The following is a 17576-nucleotide window of genomic DNA, read 5'->3' as shown; positions in this document are numbered from 1 at the left end:
GAGAAACAGAAACAATGTTTTATTGAGAGGTCAACAGCAAATAAACAACAGTGAAGCTAGAGTACAGGATGGAGAAGGAGAGATGACCCATAGAACTAGAACTCATCTGATTATTTCTGTGGATGGAAGACAGATTCTCAAACAGAATGGAGAGATGCAGGCGAGAGAACAGGAACAGGAAACTAGACACAACGTCATAGAGTTTAACAGGAAGAGGAAATAAGGGAAAGCACCATAGAGATTACAAGCTCGTCAGGCAGAGCGAAGTAAAACCCAGAATGAGGCTGCCATAGAAAAATGATCAAGTGGGTTAGGGAAGTTTGTCGAATAGCTAGTATTTAGCATTGAGCATTATGTAAAGCTGGATGGATAGAAGCTCAACAATGAAAATAAGAAAAAAAAATTTGTTACAGTTAATTAGTTGACAGAGAAGTAATGGCTCTTGAATGCTTTTTTGACAAGTGAAACATTTTTAGAATCAGAGGTAGATTGTTAGGAAAGCAAAAACATATGTACATTTTATGCAAATGATATTTTTCGGGTTCTAGAAGCATTTAAAAAAAGATTACTGTGCACATTAACAATACCAGTGCCATTGCTGTCTCTCATAGCTTGTGCTTTGAGTATTGATGTCGTCACATACTCCCACACACAAGCACACACACACACACACACACACACACACACACACACACACACACACACACACACACACACACACACACACACACACACACACACACACACACACACACACACACACACACACACACACACACACACACACACACTTCAATGTGCTCAAACAGTGCGCTACATCATTGGCAAAACCAGTGTCATCAAAAATAAGTAATTTAACTGTATAAAATGTCATTGTACTCTACAATTTGACTCTTGAAAAGTCAAAAGCTCAGACGTTGATCAAAAACTTTTTTACAAAGGTCACCATGTAGAGAAACCAGTATCGTTGTGCCACTTAAGTTGCAGTATTTCACCATGAAGTCCAGCCAATGAAAAATAAAATGGCTCACATTCAACTCTCTCTGTTAGAATAGTGAAAGAGTAGTTTATAATCCAGGTACGGAGGCAGAAATCTTTACATTCTTAAACCCTGGAACAAATCAGTGGCACAAACAATACAGATTAAGTGTAAAATAAAGGTTTTAAATAACTGTCTATACAGTAGATCAGGCTTTATCCTATATGTATTCTCTGATAGAATAAATAGTGAATAGCTACTACAGTATTTACACGTCCAGTCGGTTGGATTTGACCGTCTCCAAGTGGAGGGAGTCAGACAGGAGGTGACACAGAGCTCAGTGATGTCATAACCTGTCCTGCGTTGTAGTCCTGGGACTGGCCAATCCCGGACGAGGTGGCGGGGTCACAGAACGGCTTCCAGGCTCCCATTGGGCAGCTCAGTAAGGCGTGAAGCGGTTGTATCCTCCTCTGTACAGACTGGCCTAGAAATAAGTAGAAGATATGATAGATGATGGTGAATCGGTGCCCACTGGCGGGTTGAGACTGATTCCTTTTTGAGGCTTGATTAAAGTCTGGCTTGTGGCTAGAAACAATGGTCTGGATGACTTAGTGGGTCACATGAAGACTTTAAACGTTGGAGTGGTGCTGCTTATGAGTTTTAAAGAGGCTCACCATTGTTCCGACGCCGTATGTTGCCGTGGGTCCCACTGAATGGTGGTAGGGATCTGTTGCAGCAGCATAAACTCGGCCATATCTGATGGACAGACAAAACAAAACCCCAAATGAGAAAACATACTAAACCAGCATGGTCTCATAGACTAGACGTAACATAGTTAACAAAAATCCAGGGGCACTCAAATTAGTATGATATGTTATGTTTGGTACGGTTACATAAGACAGAAGGTTACTTAAGGCAAAAAGGTAAGGAGGGTGGGCGGGTGGGTGGGCATTTAACGCAAACGTCATGTTCGAATTTTGTCACGGACAACTTTGGCATTTTAGCTAGAAACTTTGCAATTACTTACTACTTTTTAGCTACTTTGTAACTACTTTGCATGTTAGCTACTCTTCCCCTAACCCTTTAACATAACTCCTAAACCCTAACCTTAACCCTGCCCTAACCCCTAGCCAATGTTAGCGACCTAGGTAACGTTAGCGTTAGCCACCTAGCTAACGTTAGCCACAATAAATTGGAATTCGTGTCATACATATTGCAAATTCTTAACATATTGTACGAATTGTTGTCATTCGTAACATATCATACGAAATGGATGATGGACATCCACAAATTAATACATATCATACCAAAAGTAACATATCATTCTAATTTGAGTGTCTTGGATTTTCGTTCACTATGTTCGTCCAGGTTACTAAACAGGTGTGCTAGTAGTGTGTTAGAACAAACAGTGAGGCTCCATAGACCAGACTTGAAGACCACAGAACCTCAACATTAGAGTGCTGCTTATCTCATGTTCTAAGTCCCATTTGAAGGGAAAAAGTCCTTGAAATCCTCATACAAACAGAGTCACATTGTCAGTCATTGGGCGCTGCTGCTCACCCATCACTGTATGTTGCTGTGGCAGCGGATGGTGATTGGGCAACTCTGTATGCTGCAGGATACCCGCCCTAATAGGAAAAAAGACATTCAGAGACAAGATAAGCTTTTAGCTAAACACAAGGTAGACAATCTGAAATAAGCTGAAATCAGAAGAAAAATGTCTACTTACATAGACTTCAGCTCCATATAATCCATCTTGGTACAGCACACTGAAAGGAGACATTCTATCATTCACACATTAAACAGTGAGAATTAAATCATTTACTTACACTCACAATGGAAATGGTTATTCATTTTTAAAATAGATTTTTTGAAGATAGAAATGATCTTACCCAGGGTAGGCGGGCATGGCAGTGGGTGCGGCTGCAGCAGCTGAGCGAATTGTGTTGTAGACAGCCCGGCCCCGCCCACGCAGTGGTGAGCCCCGATAGGCCAGGGTGGGAGCAGCTACGGGGTAGGGGAAACTGGCAACTGAGGAGAGAGAGAAAGAGAGAGAGCTTACAGTACCCACTAGGATATGTACTGTAGCCACCCTGCCTTTATAAGCAGGTTAATTGACTCCCCCAAGGGAGCATGCTTTCTTGGAGCCATCGATAAGAGAGATTGAGTATCACAGGTGGGATCTGAACCTGGGTCTCCCGCTCGGGAAACCCACGTCTTAACCATTAGACCAAAATAGTATTCCTCCTTGGTGATGAGGTAGCAAGGCCTCATCACAAGAGTCTGACTGACCCCCGCTACAAGGGGTCATGAATTCCGATTGGGTTTGATAGGGATACAGTACTAGAACATATATTACAAGGACAAGCTAATATTGAAGTAATCAAACTCACCCGAAAATTCACATTGAAACTCACCGGTGTAGAGTTCAGGTGCATACATCGCTCCCATGACAGGGTTGATCTTCCATCCAGGGGCTACGAAGAGAGACAGAGAGAGAGACAGAGAGAGAAAGAGAGAGAGAGAGAGAGAGAGAGAGAGAGAGAGAGAGAGAGAGAGAGACAGAGAGAGAGAGAGAGAGAGAGAGAGAGAGAGAGAGAGAGAGAGAGAGAGATGTCAGAATCAGCCAGCTGGTTCTGAGGCTCAGTTCACCAACCCAAACCAACCCCATAGAGCCTCAGGACAGCCCTCAGAAAATCTGGCCCAACCAAATCATCACAAAACAAAAAGAAAAATATATAACCTATTGGAAAGACACCACAAAAAATCAAAGTAAACTTCAATGCCATTTGGCTCTAAACAGACAGTACATGGTGGCAGACTATCTGACCACTGTGACTGATAGAAAACTGAGGAAAACATTGACTAGGTACAGACTCAGTGAGCACAGTCTGGCTATAGAGACCGGTCGTCACAGACAAACCTGGCTGCCCAGAGAGTACAGGCTGTGCTCACTCTGCTCCAGGGGAGAGGTAGAGACAGAGGTGCATTTCCTACTACTGTGACAAATACTCAGACCTAAGAGCATATTTCTTTCCCAAAATTATAACTCAATACAAAGAATTTGAAACTATAAAAGATGAAGAAAAAATCAAATGTTTATTGGGTGAAAAGCCAAAATGTGCAGTTTTGGCAGCCAAATATGTGTCCTCCTGCCACAACCTGAGGGACAGCCAGTGAAAAATGCAAAGTAATGTTGATAATATTTCCCATTAGGTTAGTTTTGTTTTGTCTTTCATACCAGGTCATATGTCTTCTCAAGTCATGTTGACACTGGTCTACTACCATTGATTTAATGTATTGTTGTTCTGATTAATATTGTTGTTGTAGTTGTTGTTAATGGTGATCCCATGTCCACTACTACTATTATTATTACTGTTGGTCCCACCATTTATGTATATATAAATATATATATATTTTGTATATATATACATATATATTTTATTTTTATTTTTCGATATGTATACTTTGACAATGTAAGTAATAATGAACTTGCCATGTCAATAAAGTCAATTGAATTGAATTGAATTGAATTGAGAGAGAGAGAGAGAGAGAGAGAGAGAGAGAGAGAGAGAGAGAGAGAGAGAGAGAGAGAGAGAGAGAGAAAAAAGGAGGGAGATGTTGAGAGAAGGAGAAAGAGAGATTAAACAACAAGTAAAGGAAGAAAGAGACAGTGGAGATCATGGAGAATAAAGGGAACACAGTTCAGACGTACAGAGTGCATGTCCAACACCTCCCACATGCCACGGAAAGATGTGTCCAAATAACTTTAGGTATCTTACGTGAAACCTCACCATTCACAAGAGGTGTTTGGGGCTTCTTGGTGACTATTCTGGCTGTAGCATTGTTCACCTGCACAGACAGAGAGTACAATTTCTTAGACAGACAGACAGACAGATATTCAAGATAGACATACTATAGATAGTTATTCCTCACTTCAACCTTCCTCCCCTCAACGATTGTTCCGTTCAGTTTTTCCCTTGCTCGGTCTGCCTCCATTGCGCTCTCAAAGGTCACGAACCCAAAACCCTGAGAGACGGAAGGAGAAACATTTCTGATTGTCCAACTTGTCATTGTCTTGGTAAGGCAAAAAAGAATAGGGCAACCAGGTTTCATTTGTTCAGTTTGTAATTTGTGATATTGAGTGGTCTCTCACCTTTGACCCTCTCTCATTAAAGATAATCTCCACATCCAGGATCTTGCCAAATTGCTGAAAGACAAAACCAGATCACAATCTTGTCCACAGGTTATCACTGAGGTTATAAGAGATGACAGAATGTTTCGTAGGATGACATCATGTCTCGTAGGATAATAAACCTGGACATAACCACTAGTTGTGTCTCTCACCCCAAACATCTGTCTGAGGTCCGGGTCTCTGAAGCGGAAGGGGATGTTGGAGACGTGGAGACGCTTGGGCTGGGCCTTGCCTGACCCCTCCTCATCGCTACCACTTCCTGCTCCACCCCCTGATGACACTGACACGCTCAGAGCCTGGGAGTCAGAGGTCAACGGAACCAGGGCATCGTCCTGGGAGACAGAAGAGGAGGAGGAGAGGAAGAGAGGAAGAAGAGGAGGAAAAGGAAGAATAGAGGAGATGAGGAGGAAAGAAAGGAAGTGAAGGAAGGTGAAAGGAAGGAGAGGAGTGAAGGAAGAAAAGGAGGAAGAGAATAGACAGAGGAAGAGCAGGAGGAGAAGAAAGAGAAGGAGGAAAGGATGGAGGAGAGGAGGAGGAGAGGAGGACAGAGAGCAGGAGAAGAAGAAAAAGAAGGAGGATAGGATGGGGAGAGGAGGAGGATAGAAGGACAGAGAACAGGAGAAGAAGAAAAAGAAGGAGGATAGGATGGGGAGAGGAGGAGGACAGAAGGACAGAGAACAGGAGAAGAAGAAAAAGGATGGGGAAAGGATGGGGAGAGGAGGAGGATAGAAGGACAGAGAACAGGAGAAGAAGAAAAAGGATGGGGAAAGGATGGGGAGAGGAGGAGGATAGAAGGACAGAGAACAGGAGAAGAAGAAAAAGGATGGGGAAAGGATGGGGAGTGGAGGAGGATAGAAGGACAGAGAACAGGAGAAGAAGAAAAAGGATGGGGAAAGGATGGGGAGTGGAGGAGGATTGAAGGACAGAGAACAGGAGAAGAAGAAAAAGGATGGGGAAAGGATGGGGAGTGGAGGAGGATAGAAGGACAGAGAACAGGAGAAGAAGAAAAAGGATGGGGAAAGGATGGGGAGTGGAGGATAGAAGGACAGAGAACAGGAGAATAAGAAAAAGGATGGGGAAAGGATGGGGAGTGGAGGAGGATTGAAGGACAGAGAACAGGAGAAGAAGAAAAAGGATGGGGAAAGGATGGGGAGAGGAGGAGGATAGAAGGACAGAGAGCAGGAAGTATATAAAAAAGGTTTCAAGGGAAAGGCAGAGAAAGAAGGGGGGAGATTACAGAGGAAACTAAGGACATGTTGCCAATTGGTCCATGCACTTGTACACCTCTGAATAGACAACTAATACCATTCCATCGATTCCATTCCAGCCATTACAATGAGCCCGTCCTCCTATAGCTCCTGCCACCAGCCTCCTCTGATGTACACTAACAAAATATTAGGCTACATAGTCATGTTGATTCAGTTATAACAACCAGCCAATACCGAAAGTAACAGCTACCCCAACAGAAATACTTTGGAGGAACTGTAACTAAATACAATATCATACTGAACATAATAGTGATGAATTATACTTAGTAATTCATAATAACTAGGTAGTTCAGGTGACATAGATTATATAGACACATAAACAGTAAGCCTGCAGGAATACATTTTCATAATATAATCTCATTAAAATGCCCCCATGCAAAACCATACAGGATATAGTAATGTGCTTCAAAACCAAAACATCCACTATCCCAAAATGCACCACGATGCCAGTGTCTGTCTATTGGTCCTCCAAAAACCAAGGGATTATATGAGTCCAAACAAGAAAATTAAGATGAAAAAAATATTACACCAAAAAAGGAGTGAGCGAGAGCAGTGGGGGAGATAGGAGAGAGGGAGCAGAGTGCAATGTGAAAGGAAGAAACAAATGGCAATGAAAAAAATAGCAAAAGTGAAAAATATCTTTAAATTGAAAATCAAAGTGAATGCAGATAAATATGAATGCAAATCAAAATACAGATCATAATATGCAGAAATGAAAACACAGGTATTATTAGCATTATAATATAGGAAGGCTGATAGAAAGAGATGTGCATAATGTCTTCAGAGCGACAATAAATAATAAATTAAACAAAAAGATAAAGTGAACAAGGCAGGAACTTGCGCCAAAAGCTTGGGTTGTGAGGAGTGGGAGCTGGGAGGCATAGTGCCGGGCAGGGTCAAAGTTGAATGTTCTAAATGTCAGTTTGGGGTCACGGTGCTGCTTTTTTCTGCCAAAGGTTAAAGATCATTACTCAAGATTCCGAGGGGGCATGTATTAATAAGTGGGGTAGAAACAGAGGGAGAGGGATAGAGAGAGAGAGAGCTTCACACAAACAGTACATACAGGCTACTGCTGCATTGTTATATACTGGCTTCCCATGGCAGCATGGTTCACACAAACACCACCTCCTCATCATCCTCTCACACACACGCACACACACACACACACACACACACACACACACACACACACACACACACACACACACACACACACACACACACACACACACACACACACACACACACACACACACACACACACACTTTTGGGAAGTGGGACAGTGAAGAGAGGGGAGGGGGGAGTGGAAGAAATGGGTGGGTTGGGTTGGATGTTGGTGTCATGTCACGATGCAAAATTGATTTCTGAACCTGGCCGATATTTCGGAGGGGGAGGGGTCACCCGTTCAGCCTCCCCTGTTGACCCCACCTCCATGATGTGTGGCGGCGTCTCAACTTTCTCCGAAAATCAGGACGGACCTTGTAAGTCAGGGGCTCTAGTGATGGAATATATAAATGTGGCCATAAAAGTCAGTTATGACATCAGAAAGAGCTGCTGAGGCAGGGAAAAGGACTTCATAGTCACAATGCATTGACCTTTATTCACCATTCACCTCTGCCTTTGTCTAGAGTAATAACCTACAGTATATAAAGCCTACCAGGACACTGGACATAAACATACATGTACATGTTTTCCTCATTATAAGTTCATAAACTGGGCATTGTTCCTAATGAAAATACATAAGATCCCATCAAATACATGTCATTTTGTGCTGTAGGCTATATGGAAATAAATAGTAGGAAATATTACATTGAACCTTGATAACTTACTTAATAACTTATGCCATACAATATACCAAAATACATTTAAATTATAATCCTACATTTAAATACTGTGTTGTGTTTTTAACTTCTCCTTTCTCAACTTTCTTTACCCCGACCCCCGACCCCCTACAGTAACCCGGTGCATGATCTTACACAGACATACTGCATGTTAACGGCTTTGGGATTAGCTGCTCTATTTCCAGATAAATGGGAGAGGGAAAGAGAGAGATGGGGGGGATTCACTTTCAAAAATGAATCTCCTCTCAGCTGCCCCTATCTGCTCTGCTGGATGTCAGAGGATATTCCCCTACATGGGCACAGGAGTGGAGTTGGGGAGCTAAACATAGAAGTAGCAGGGTCCTCTGTGTGTGTTCCATGTTATTGACAAAGAATTTCCTCAAACTTTGTATGACATGTTGTCGTTGATTAGAATAAAATCCTTCTGCCCCCCCCCCCCCTTAAAAGATCTAGATGCACTATTGTAAAGTGGCTGTTCCACTGGATGTCATAAGGTGAATGCACCAATTTGTAAGTCGCTCTGGATAAGAGCGTCTGCTAAATGACTTAAATGTAAATGTAAATGTAAAATCCCCTCCTAGAAATATGTTACAAACAACATGTGATTCCCCCATATACACATACAGTAGCTACATATCTTGATTACAAAGTATCTCTGTCTCTCTATCTTTCCTGGACACTACTTCTATAGTCCCACACCTCCAGTCTATCATGTCGTTCTTACCGTGCTAGTGGCTGCCAGAGTGTCAGCCCCTTCGTGTTGCGGGCCCTGATAGACTCTGAGCTGGTGATGCTCCTGGTACTCTGAGTTGGGGTGGGCGGGACTATAGTCTAGGGGAGGAAGTCTGCCTGCAGGTGTGGGAGGAGCTTGTCCTGGTGGAGGGTATGAGGGAGGCTGGGCATAGACCTGGGGGAGGGTGGGATCACCACTGCCGGGGCCGGCCTCCTGGCCAGGGCCTCCCTGTGATTGGTTGAGAGAAGAGAATCAGTCAATAATCAATCAAAATAACATTGTCATAGTATCTATCCAACCTAGCTGTAGGATAAACCATATTGAAATTGTAATAGTGGGTGACACTTGTTATAAGAAACAAAAAAATAAATTACTATCAAAAGATTATTCATGAATTACATAAAAAATAGACCTTTTCGATTCACAGCATACATTCATTGACAATGTGTGACTGCCCATAGAATCATCTCTAATGTAAGCACAAAGACCTCAGGCTTCATAAAAGTCATTTTCTCTCAGTCTTTGAGTCTACAATATCACCTGGGAAATGTCTTATGGTTGAGTGGTGCTGGGCAGCTTAGATTTGCATATCTGGTACAAAACTTGAGGACCTTAAGAAAGATCCACACAACAGACCCATACCTACAGTACAGCTCACTGTGATACGCATACAATTCCTTTTGAGTATTCATTCAGGATTCAGCATGCTTTGGAAAAGAGTATCTGGCAAATATCCAATACTTTACCACTTATGCCAAAACAGTGCACCTACAAACACTTAATTGTAATGAAAAATCAACTCAGCACGAAACTGATTCCAGACTAATACCTTCAACATCCTCATGATTATCTAATCAATGTACCAAATCCATTCCAATCCATTGTTTCTTCAATGTACCAAAAATAAACAGCAAGAGTTCACACAGTGACGTGACAAATTCTCACACAATGAAAAGTGACAGTGGTGACACAGACACAACAGGAGAATAGATGATAGTCTTACCCCGTCACTGCATATCTGATTCTCTGGTACATTGTCCAACAACTGCCACATGTTCTAATGCCGGCTTCCACCCGCCCACTACACCATAAGTTCTACTTAACCACCAATCACATGACAGGAGTGCTGGGGGGAGGTGGAGCTGGGGGGTGCTATGCCAGCTGTGGTCATTTGTACCTGTCAATCACTTTTAACCGCCCCCCCCCCCCCCCCTCCACAGAAACACACTAAAAACTTAGGAGAGCTACACAAAAATGTGTAATTTCTACATTAAAAGCTAATACTGTAGCCGTACTTCAACTTGCCCACTAAAAGGTCACCTCTAAGAATACTATCCTTATTATTATCCTGTAATTGCTGACTTATTGACTTTTAAATATTCATATGCCTTGTAAATATTGATATCATTCCAATACCTTCTTTTTGACCAGATTCTTTGAAGAGACAAAAGCAGGCAGGAAACATTTGGGTAGTTTTATATCTTTCACATTAAAACACATTAATAAACCCTTATATCTCTACTCTGAAACTGACCAGAGGTCAACCAGAAGATTGGCAGAGCCATTAGAAGATTTTTATGTTGTCCTATGTTGTCCAGTAAGTGTCAAGGCCTATATATCAGACTGGCTGTAATTTAATACAGATTCATGTTGTTCTCTCCAACCTCTTCTCCTCCTCCTCCCCCCTCTCTCTCTATCTGTCCTTCAGCTGTTCCACTTATCGGATGGGAGGAGATAGGACTGATGGTGAAATTGAAGAGGGCGAAGTGGAGGGAAGGTATGAAAGCTGATCTGATCATTTAAACCTTGTACGATCAGCTGATTCTGATACGTACCGCAGGGAGAGTGTCCTACATTCTCATAGTTCTAACAAGACAGTGTGGCTACTGCAGGTAAAAACGCAGCATCAAAGGTCTTACCATACTAAGATATGAACTAACAATCACAATTGTCTTTTCCTACTAGCACTGACTTTGCTGATAACTTCATTTATTGAGGAACAACGTAGTTGCTATGACTGATGTGTGGTTGTCCCACCTAGCTATCTTAAGATGAATGCACTAACTGTAAGTCACTCTAGATAAGAGCATCTGCTAAATGACTAACATGTAAATGTTATGTAAAATATAAGATAGACTATCTTAGTTCACTAGGAGTGGAAAAAGAACACCTTGTCTGTGTAGGTCTCAGATTCTTCCTATCAAACATCAGGGGTTTCAGTACAAAGTTCAGGATTTCTCTACACAGACCACACATGTGTTCCTCCTATACCTCTGAATTCTTACTTTAGAAATTCCACTGGGAGATGGTCAGAAGTGAGACTGATACCATCTTGAATGTATTAGGTCTCTAGAATAGATTTACAGGCATATCATTGACAAGGTTAGTCATTTAGCAGATCATCTTACATAGTGCTTTCAAATGGGCCAAAACAACAACCATGTAAAAAATCATAGTAAAACTTTTAAAGATAAAATGTTTTTACATGTACTACTCTGCATCATGTCTGCTAATATTGGAAGGCATGGGTGTTGTATATCTGGGTTTATTCCAGGGTTGATGCATAATAATTCAGAAACTGTCCTTTTAGCTTTCACATGGCAGATCCTGCCGATCAGTTACACACAGTCACTGGGCCATGTTAGAGGACATGTCAACACCGACACACATGCCTGTATTGTGTCCCCTGCCCCACCTCACCCCCCAATATCTGACCTTCCCAAGCTCACACCATACATGGAGAGTGTCTGACAGGGGGAGATAATAGAATCTATTTGATACTAGCACTGGCCACCTTCACACACACACTCTCTCTCTCTCTCTCGTCTCCCACTCCCAGTACAGTATTACATTGTTGGCAAACAAACATTAAACACAGTATCTCTCCATGTGTCTCAACTTTATTCCTTGCAGTCTTTTTTTGATTGCCATTTGTTCCCCTCTGTCCTTCCTCCCCCTATTCAGCTGTCAGGGTCAAAGGTCACTGGATCTGAGACAGGTGGTTGCTGGGACAGCTGCTGGAGGATTTACACAGGAAACTGCTGATGTGACCTTTAAGAGGGCTCATATAGCCGGGGATACAAACGCACAAACAAAAACACTCACACACCCTACGGCCTACTATATTCAGTATGTTTACACTGAGTGTACAAAACATCTTTCCATGACACAGACTGACCAGGTGAATCCAGGTGAAAGCTATGCTACCAAATTGATGTCACCTGTTAAAACCACTTAAGTCAGTGTAAATGAAGGGGAGAAGACAGGTTAAAGAAGGATTTGTAAGCCTTGGGACAACTGAGACATGGATTGTGTCGGTGTGCCATTCAGAGGGTGAATGGGCAAGACAAAATATTTAATAATGGGTTATGGTAGTAGGTGCCAGGCACACAGATTTGAGTGTGTCAAGAACCGCAAAGCTGCTGGATTTCACGCTCAACAGTTTCCTATGTGTATCAAGAATGGTCGACCACCCAAAACACATCCAGCCAATTTGGCACAACTGCGGGATACATTTTAGTCAACATGGGCCAACATCCCTGTGGAATGCTTTTGACACCTTGTAGAGTCCATGCCCGACAAATTGAGGCTGTTCTGAGGGAAAAAATGGGTGCAACTCAATATTAGGAAGGTGTTCCTAATGATTTGTACACTTAGTGTATATTACATACAGTATAGCGTAATATGGAACAGGTAATATTATCACAAACACAGATCGTCAGACATTTTACTCCGCTGGTATGTTCTGATCATAGCACAGTACACTGGTCCTCATCCCCCTACTTAAGCTACACACTATCAGGATATCAGTGTCCCCCTTATCTGCATGACAGGGGAGCCTCCTCTCTCTGTGTTAATCTACTTTTCAAGGAACAGGCTAAAAATACAGGGGCTGTGACACAGAGAGACAAGGAAGACAGATTCCAGACACACATCATATCTGTGCTGGCATTCACCAATGGGTTGTCAGGGACTCACACACACACACACACACACACACACACACACACACACACACACACACACACACACACACACACACACACACACACACACACACACACACACACACACACACACACACACACACACACACACACACACACTCTCTCTCTAACAGAACCACCACTGAGACCTGCAGATGAAATATAACTGCCAGTGTGTCATTGCATTTAAAACAAATGGGTTTGGCCGTCTCAACAGTACTTAGGCCTAGATACAGCTGTTTGCAATCTCATGACACAAATCTACACTGGCAACCAGTTGCTGTGAACAACCACATCATTTTGCTGTGAACTACTCTGAACTAAACATCATAATTTGGATTATTTTGAAATCTAGTTCAATAAACCACTTTGCTATAATCATCATGACAAACACAAACAGTATCCTTTATAATGTGTAATACTGTGCCTGAATACATTTAATCTGAATATCCCTTTCCATTTCACAAACAGGCCCTCCAACCTGTTGTTTGTGTCATGATGACATGTCATTCCCCGGGCCAGTGATTCAGCATATCCAGTGACTCAAAACCAAACTATCTCAATGACGCTTGAGATGAGAGCCATGTATACAGAATTCAATGGGGGCCATGTTTGCACCAACAGCTATGCAGGATAGTTTGCTGATCTCTGTATGTGGCTCTGGGTCTACTGACAGAGTACCAAGAAAGACATCCAATGCTACACACCCGGCCTAAAACATGGTAGGAACAAGGAGAGAGACAGAGGTAGATTACCTGTACTAGGCTGGGGTAACATTGGGGACCCTGGGGATAGATGGGCAGTCCGTAAGGCTGAAGAATCATTGCAGGAGAAGAGAGCATGGTGCATAGCCCGAAAACCACCAGGAGAGAGGGAATGGTGGAGAGATGGGAGGACAAGAGAGGGTGAAGGGGGAAAGGGAGAGGATGGTATGCTCAGAGGAGATTAAAAAACAAGGCAGGAAAATCTAAGAAGAGAGTAGAATCCAAGTGATGAAAACACAGAAGGTCCAAGTGAATGAGAGGAAGAGCTGTAAAGTCAGAAGGATAACTGTCAACAGTCAACCTCTCAGTTTAAAAAAATTAAAACAAACACCCTAAACTAAGAAAGTCAGCCCGTCTAAGTTGGAAGACAGGATATGGCAGAGAAGTTAGAAAGAACACTGCTGTGTGTCTGTCAGCCTGTCAGTTGGTCGGCCTGACAGACAGAAACACATGTAAAGGGTCCCGTTTCAGGGTGTTATAAATAGTCCCTGTCTCTCTCTCTCTCTCTCTCTGCCACCTCCACCCCCTCTCTATCAATTAGCCTACTCCTAGGTACCATATGCACGCTCTTCTGTTGTGAGTGCACGTGCAACATGTCGTTTGAGTGGGTGTGGTGGTTAGTAGGCTATCACTTTTCTAAAAGCATTAGCTACCCTTACGAAAGAAAAATAATCAATCAACACACTCAGACTGGTCCATTTGTTGTGTCTACATCTCTGCTCTCTGTCTCCCAGTAGCACTGACAGTGGTGGCTGTCCGAGATTTGTGACAGCTGGGTCTCTCTCTCACACACACACACACACACACACACACACACACACACACACACACACACACACACACACACACACACACACACACACACACACACACACACACACACACACAGAGAGAGAGACAGCCCCTACATAGGATGCCGGGCCAACACACATAACGTTACACTTTAAAAAAAATATTTTCTAAACAATGTTCAATAACCGAACAGAGTCCTACACAACAGCTCACAAAATAATACATGGCATACCTAGGTGATCCAACGTTCATTCCGTGTAGTACACTAGACTAGATAGTTGTTTGAAAAGTTAGTTGTTCTTGTTCAGCAAGTAAACAGAAACGGTTTTAGTTTGACGAACAAAGCTGTAGTTTTAAAGTTGAACAACAGATGGAGGTATTTACAGCACCAACTGCTGCTTTGAAGTGGTGTCGTCACATATTTTTGGGAAATGTAGTTCGTGGGATCCATATAAATAATGGAGAATTCTAATTTGACTTCCTCTTTATCGCACTGGCCTGTGGAACACAGGTAATAACGTACTATGCGCTTTAGTTTGTCTTATTTTTCCATAGAAGTAGGGTCGCAATGTTGAGAAGTAATGTATTTATTCGTTTAGTTGTGCATTTCGGTTACACCGACCAAAATCTTTTGTATATTTTTGGCATAACTTCTGCCTTATTCGATCATGTCGGTCGTACACGCACTGTACAACGTTGTTAGCACGCTAACGCTAGCTAGTTAGCAAGAGTGACATAGCTGACGTTACTATGCTGGATTTCTCTGCATCTTCTCAAAAGCTTTACACTCTTATCAAACTACATTTACAATTTGAAGTTGTATAGTTTGGGAAACAATTTCCTTAATATAAATTGTCTATTTGTGAGTCCTTTTGACGCTAGTTAAATGGCCAACAAGTTCCCACTTGGTTTCGCCAGTCAAGTTACGGAGTAAACAGTATCGGGGCCTGTCACGGTGAACTGACCCTGATCCATACAACTAAATCTACTTATATTTTGCTAATAGTTTAACTGCCTCATTAAACGTGTTAAATATTCATGGGTGTATGACTTAAGATGGACTGCAGAATAATTAACATGGGTTGAAATTCAGTATAATCGCAATGTTGGAACTGAACAGCCATATCAATTCTTATTCCTCAGGCACTTTGATCCACCATGCCCGTTGCCAGGAGTTGGGTTTGTCGCAAGACATACGTCACCCCCCGCCGCCCCTTCGAGAAGTCACGTCTCGACCAGGAGCTTAAACTTATCGGTATGTGTGCAAATAGCAGGTTTTGATTTATATATGAATATGCTGGTCTCTAAATACCATGTATTTTTTCATTAAATTAACTTTAATCTCTCAGGGGAGTATGGTCTGAGGAACAAGCGTGAGGTGTGGAGGGTGAAGTTCACCCTGGCCAAAATCCGCAAGGCCGCCAGAGAGCTGCTCACTCTGGATGAGAAGGACCCCAAGCGTCTTTTTGAAGGTACACCACAGCTAGATTGTTTTCTGAGCTATATTTTGACTGTTTCTAGAAGTCATTTGAGCTGTTAGCTAGTCAGATATCGGCCAATGATTTAAATATTCGATATTCAGATTGTCTGTGGTGTCAAGAATTCCTCGTGAATGAGGCCGTCAGTCAGATTTCTAGATGCCTTAAATCGGGGGTATTCAGATTTTACCTTAAGAGGTCCAGATTACTGCTGGTTCTGTTCTACCTGAATTAATTGCACCCACCTGGGGTTCTAGATCTCAATCAGTCCCTGATTAGGGACAGATTAAAGGGCCCTACGCTGTGATCAGTGACTTAAAATTGCTGCATCCTGTCTCCTAGGTAACGCCCTGCTCAGGCGTCTGGTGAGGATCGGTGTGCTGGATGAGGGCAAGATGAAGCTTGATTACATCCTGGGCCTGAAGGTGGAGGACTTCTTGGAGAGGAGGCTCCAGACTCAGGTCTTCAAGCTGGGCCTCGCTAAGAGCATCCACCACGCCCGCGTTCTCATCCGCCAGAGGCACATCCGGTAAGCTGTTGATGGTCACTAGATGGCCATGCTAGAAAGGACAAGTCGGTAGATCATTACACTGGTCTGTTATTTTAAACAGGCTCTATGATGAACTTGTGACTGGTTGTTAAACCATTTGTAACATGTACATGTCTAAAATTCTCACATGCCTACACTAACTGTTCAGGGAACTATTATGAGTTGAAACTGCACAACTCATGAGTTACTTTCTCAATCCTTAGAGGGCCTCAAACGATAGCTCATCCCTGAGTGTGGTTTAACATTTCAGCAAGGTCAATTCGGTAACAAACCGTATACCTTGTCAATGACTGCCCAGAGCCAATCCTGCCCATCGAGTGGGAAAACCGTTTCAGCAAGGTCAATGCAGTGACAGACTGTATACCTTGTCTATAAGACTGCTCAGAGCCAAGCAAGAGGCAGACTGCTGCTGTCTAATTTGCTGACAGGTAACGTATGGAGAATTGCACCTCGGGCAGATATATGGAGCAATGGTCACGGCAAACTGTCAAGTGTATTTAACTTGTTAGGCAATTGCATGGTCTTCAATTTAGTTTGGTAAGAGTACTTTACCTCATCAGGAAGGCCGATGATTAAAATTAATATTCAGACTTCCTGTGGTGTCAAGAATTCCTCGTGAATGAGGCCTGTCATTGATGCCAAACTATACACAGCTCGATGGTTATTTGTCTATGCTATTAAGTGGGGAGGAACAAACCACTTACTGAGTTCTCCTTTCTCCCTCCAGTGTGCGCAAGCAGGTAGTCAACATCCCCTCCTTCGTGGTGCGCCTGGACAGCCAGAAGCACATTGACTTCTCCCTGCGTTCACCATACGGTGGCGGACGCCCCGGCCGTGTCAAGAGAAAGAATGCCAAGAAGGGCCAGGGTGGTGCTGGAGGAGCTGATGAGGAAGAGGAGGATTAAAATGGAGGCTGACTGACACTTCCTGTTTATCAATAATAAAAACATTTGACCATGAATTTAAGTGATCAAGTAAAAATGATGTGG

General features: G+C 42.8%; 2 protein-coding genes across 11 annotated transcripts; one reads left to right on the top strand and one right to left on the bottom strand.

Moving 5' to 3' along the window:
• On the bottom strand, positions 1-14190 carry LOC129841886 (RNA binding protein fox-1 homolog 1-like). Of its 9 annotated transcripts, none has more exons than XM_055910221.1 (12): positions 13759-14190; positions 9009-9245; positions 5327-5506; positions 5136-5189; positions 4916-5008; positions 4762-4831; positions 3373-3456; positions 2872-3010; positions 2709-2763; positions 2540-2607; positions 1654-1735; positions 1-1463 (listed from the first exon to the last, which is right to left on the bottom strand). In XM_055910221.1, the coding sequence occupies exons 1-12, from the start codon at positions 13843-13845 to the stop codon at positions 1419-1421; spliced, it is 1194 nt and encodes a 397-aa protein (XP_055766196.1). In that variant the 5' UTR covers positions 13846-14190; the 3' UTR covers positions 1-1418. The 9 variants fall into 9 exon arrangements, with proteins under 9 accessions (XP_055766196.1, XP_055766198.1, XP_055766205.1 ...); XM_055910223.1 differs by having other exon boundaries at positions 4774-4831; XM_055910230.1 differs by having other exon boundaries at positions 2709-2748; positions 4774-4831.
• Positions 14191-14995: 805 nt separating this feature from the next.
• On the top strand, positions 14996-17548 carry LOC129841840 (40S ribosomal protein S9). Of its 2 annotated transcripts, XR_008757379.1 has the most exons (6): positions 14996-15070; positions 15703-15814; positions 15909-16031; positions 16380-16566; positions 16791-17015; positions 17315-17402. XR_008757379.1 is itself a non-coding variant. In XM_055910155.1 (5 exons), the coding sequence occupies exons 2-5, from the start codon at positions 15718-15720 to the stop codon at positions 17490-17492; spliced, it is 585 nt and encodes a 194-aa protein (XP_055766130.1). In that variant the 5' UTR covers positions 14996-15070; positions 15703-15717; the 3' UTR covers positions 17493-17548. The 2 variants fall into 2 exon arrangements, 1 of the variants encoding a protein (XP_055766130.1); XM_055910155.1 differs by lacking the exon at positions 16791-17015 and having other exon boundaries at positions 17315-17548.
• Positions 17549-17576: the final 28 nt, after the last annotated feature.

Source organism: Salvelinus fontinalis, unplaced genomic scaffold, assembly GCF_029448725.1.
Source record: "Salvelinus fontinalis isolate EN_2023a unplaced genomic scaffold, ASM2944872v1 scaffold_0002, whole genome shotgun sequence".
NCBI lineage: Eukaryota > Metazoa > Chordata > Actinopteri > Salmoniformes > Salmonidae > Salvelinus > Salvelinus fontinalis.
The sequence above is the reverse complement of the archived record's forward strand: the minus strand, read 5'-3'. Positions and strand labels throughout refer to the sequence as shown.

Bases quoted from the DNA above. Each gene is read 5' to 3' on its own strand.
- LOC129841886 (XM_055910221.1), bottom strand. From the start codon at position 13,845: ATGCTCTCTTCTCCTGCAATGATTCTTCAGCCTTACGGACTGCCCATC. The intron at 5,009-5,135 runs GTGAGAGACCAC...TCCGTCTCTCAG, and splicing joins TTAATGAGAGAGGGTCAAAG to GGTTTTGGGTTCGTGACCTT. The intron at 2,764-2,871 runs GTAAGATCATTT...TGTGAATGATAG, and splicing joins GCCATGCCCGCCTACCCTGG to AATGTCTCCTTTCAGTGTGC.
- LOC129841840 (XM_055910155.1), top strand. From the start codon at position 15,718: ATGCCCGTTGCCAGGAGTTGGGTTTGTCGCAAGACATACGTCACCCCC. The intron at 15,815-15,908 runs GTATGTGTGCAA...TTAATCTCTCAG, and splicing joins CCAGGAGCTTAAACTTATCG to GGGAGTATGGTCTGAGGAAC. The intron at 16,567-17,314 runs GTAAGCTGTTGA...TTCTCCCTCCAG, and splicing joins ATCCGCCAGAGGCACATCCG to TGTGCGCAAGCAGGTAGTCA.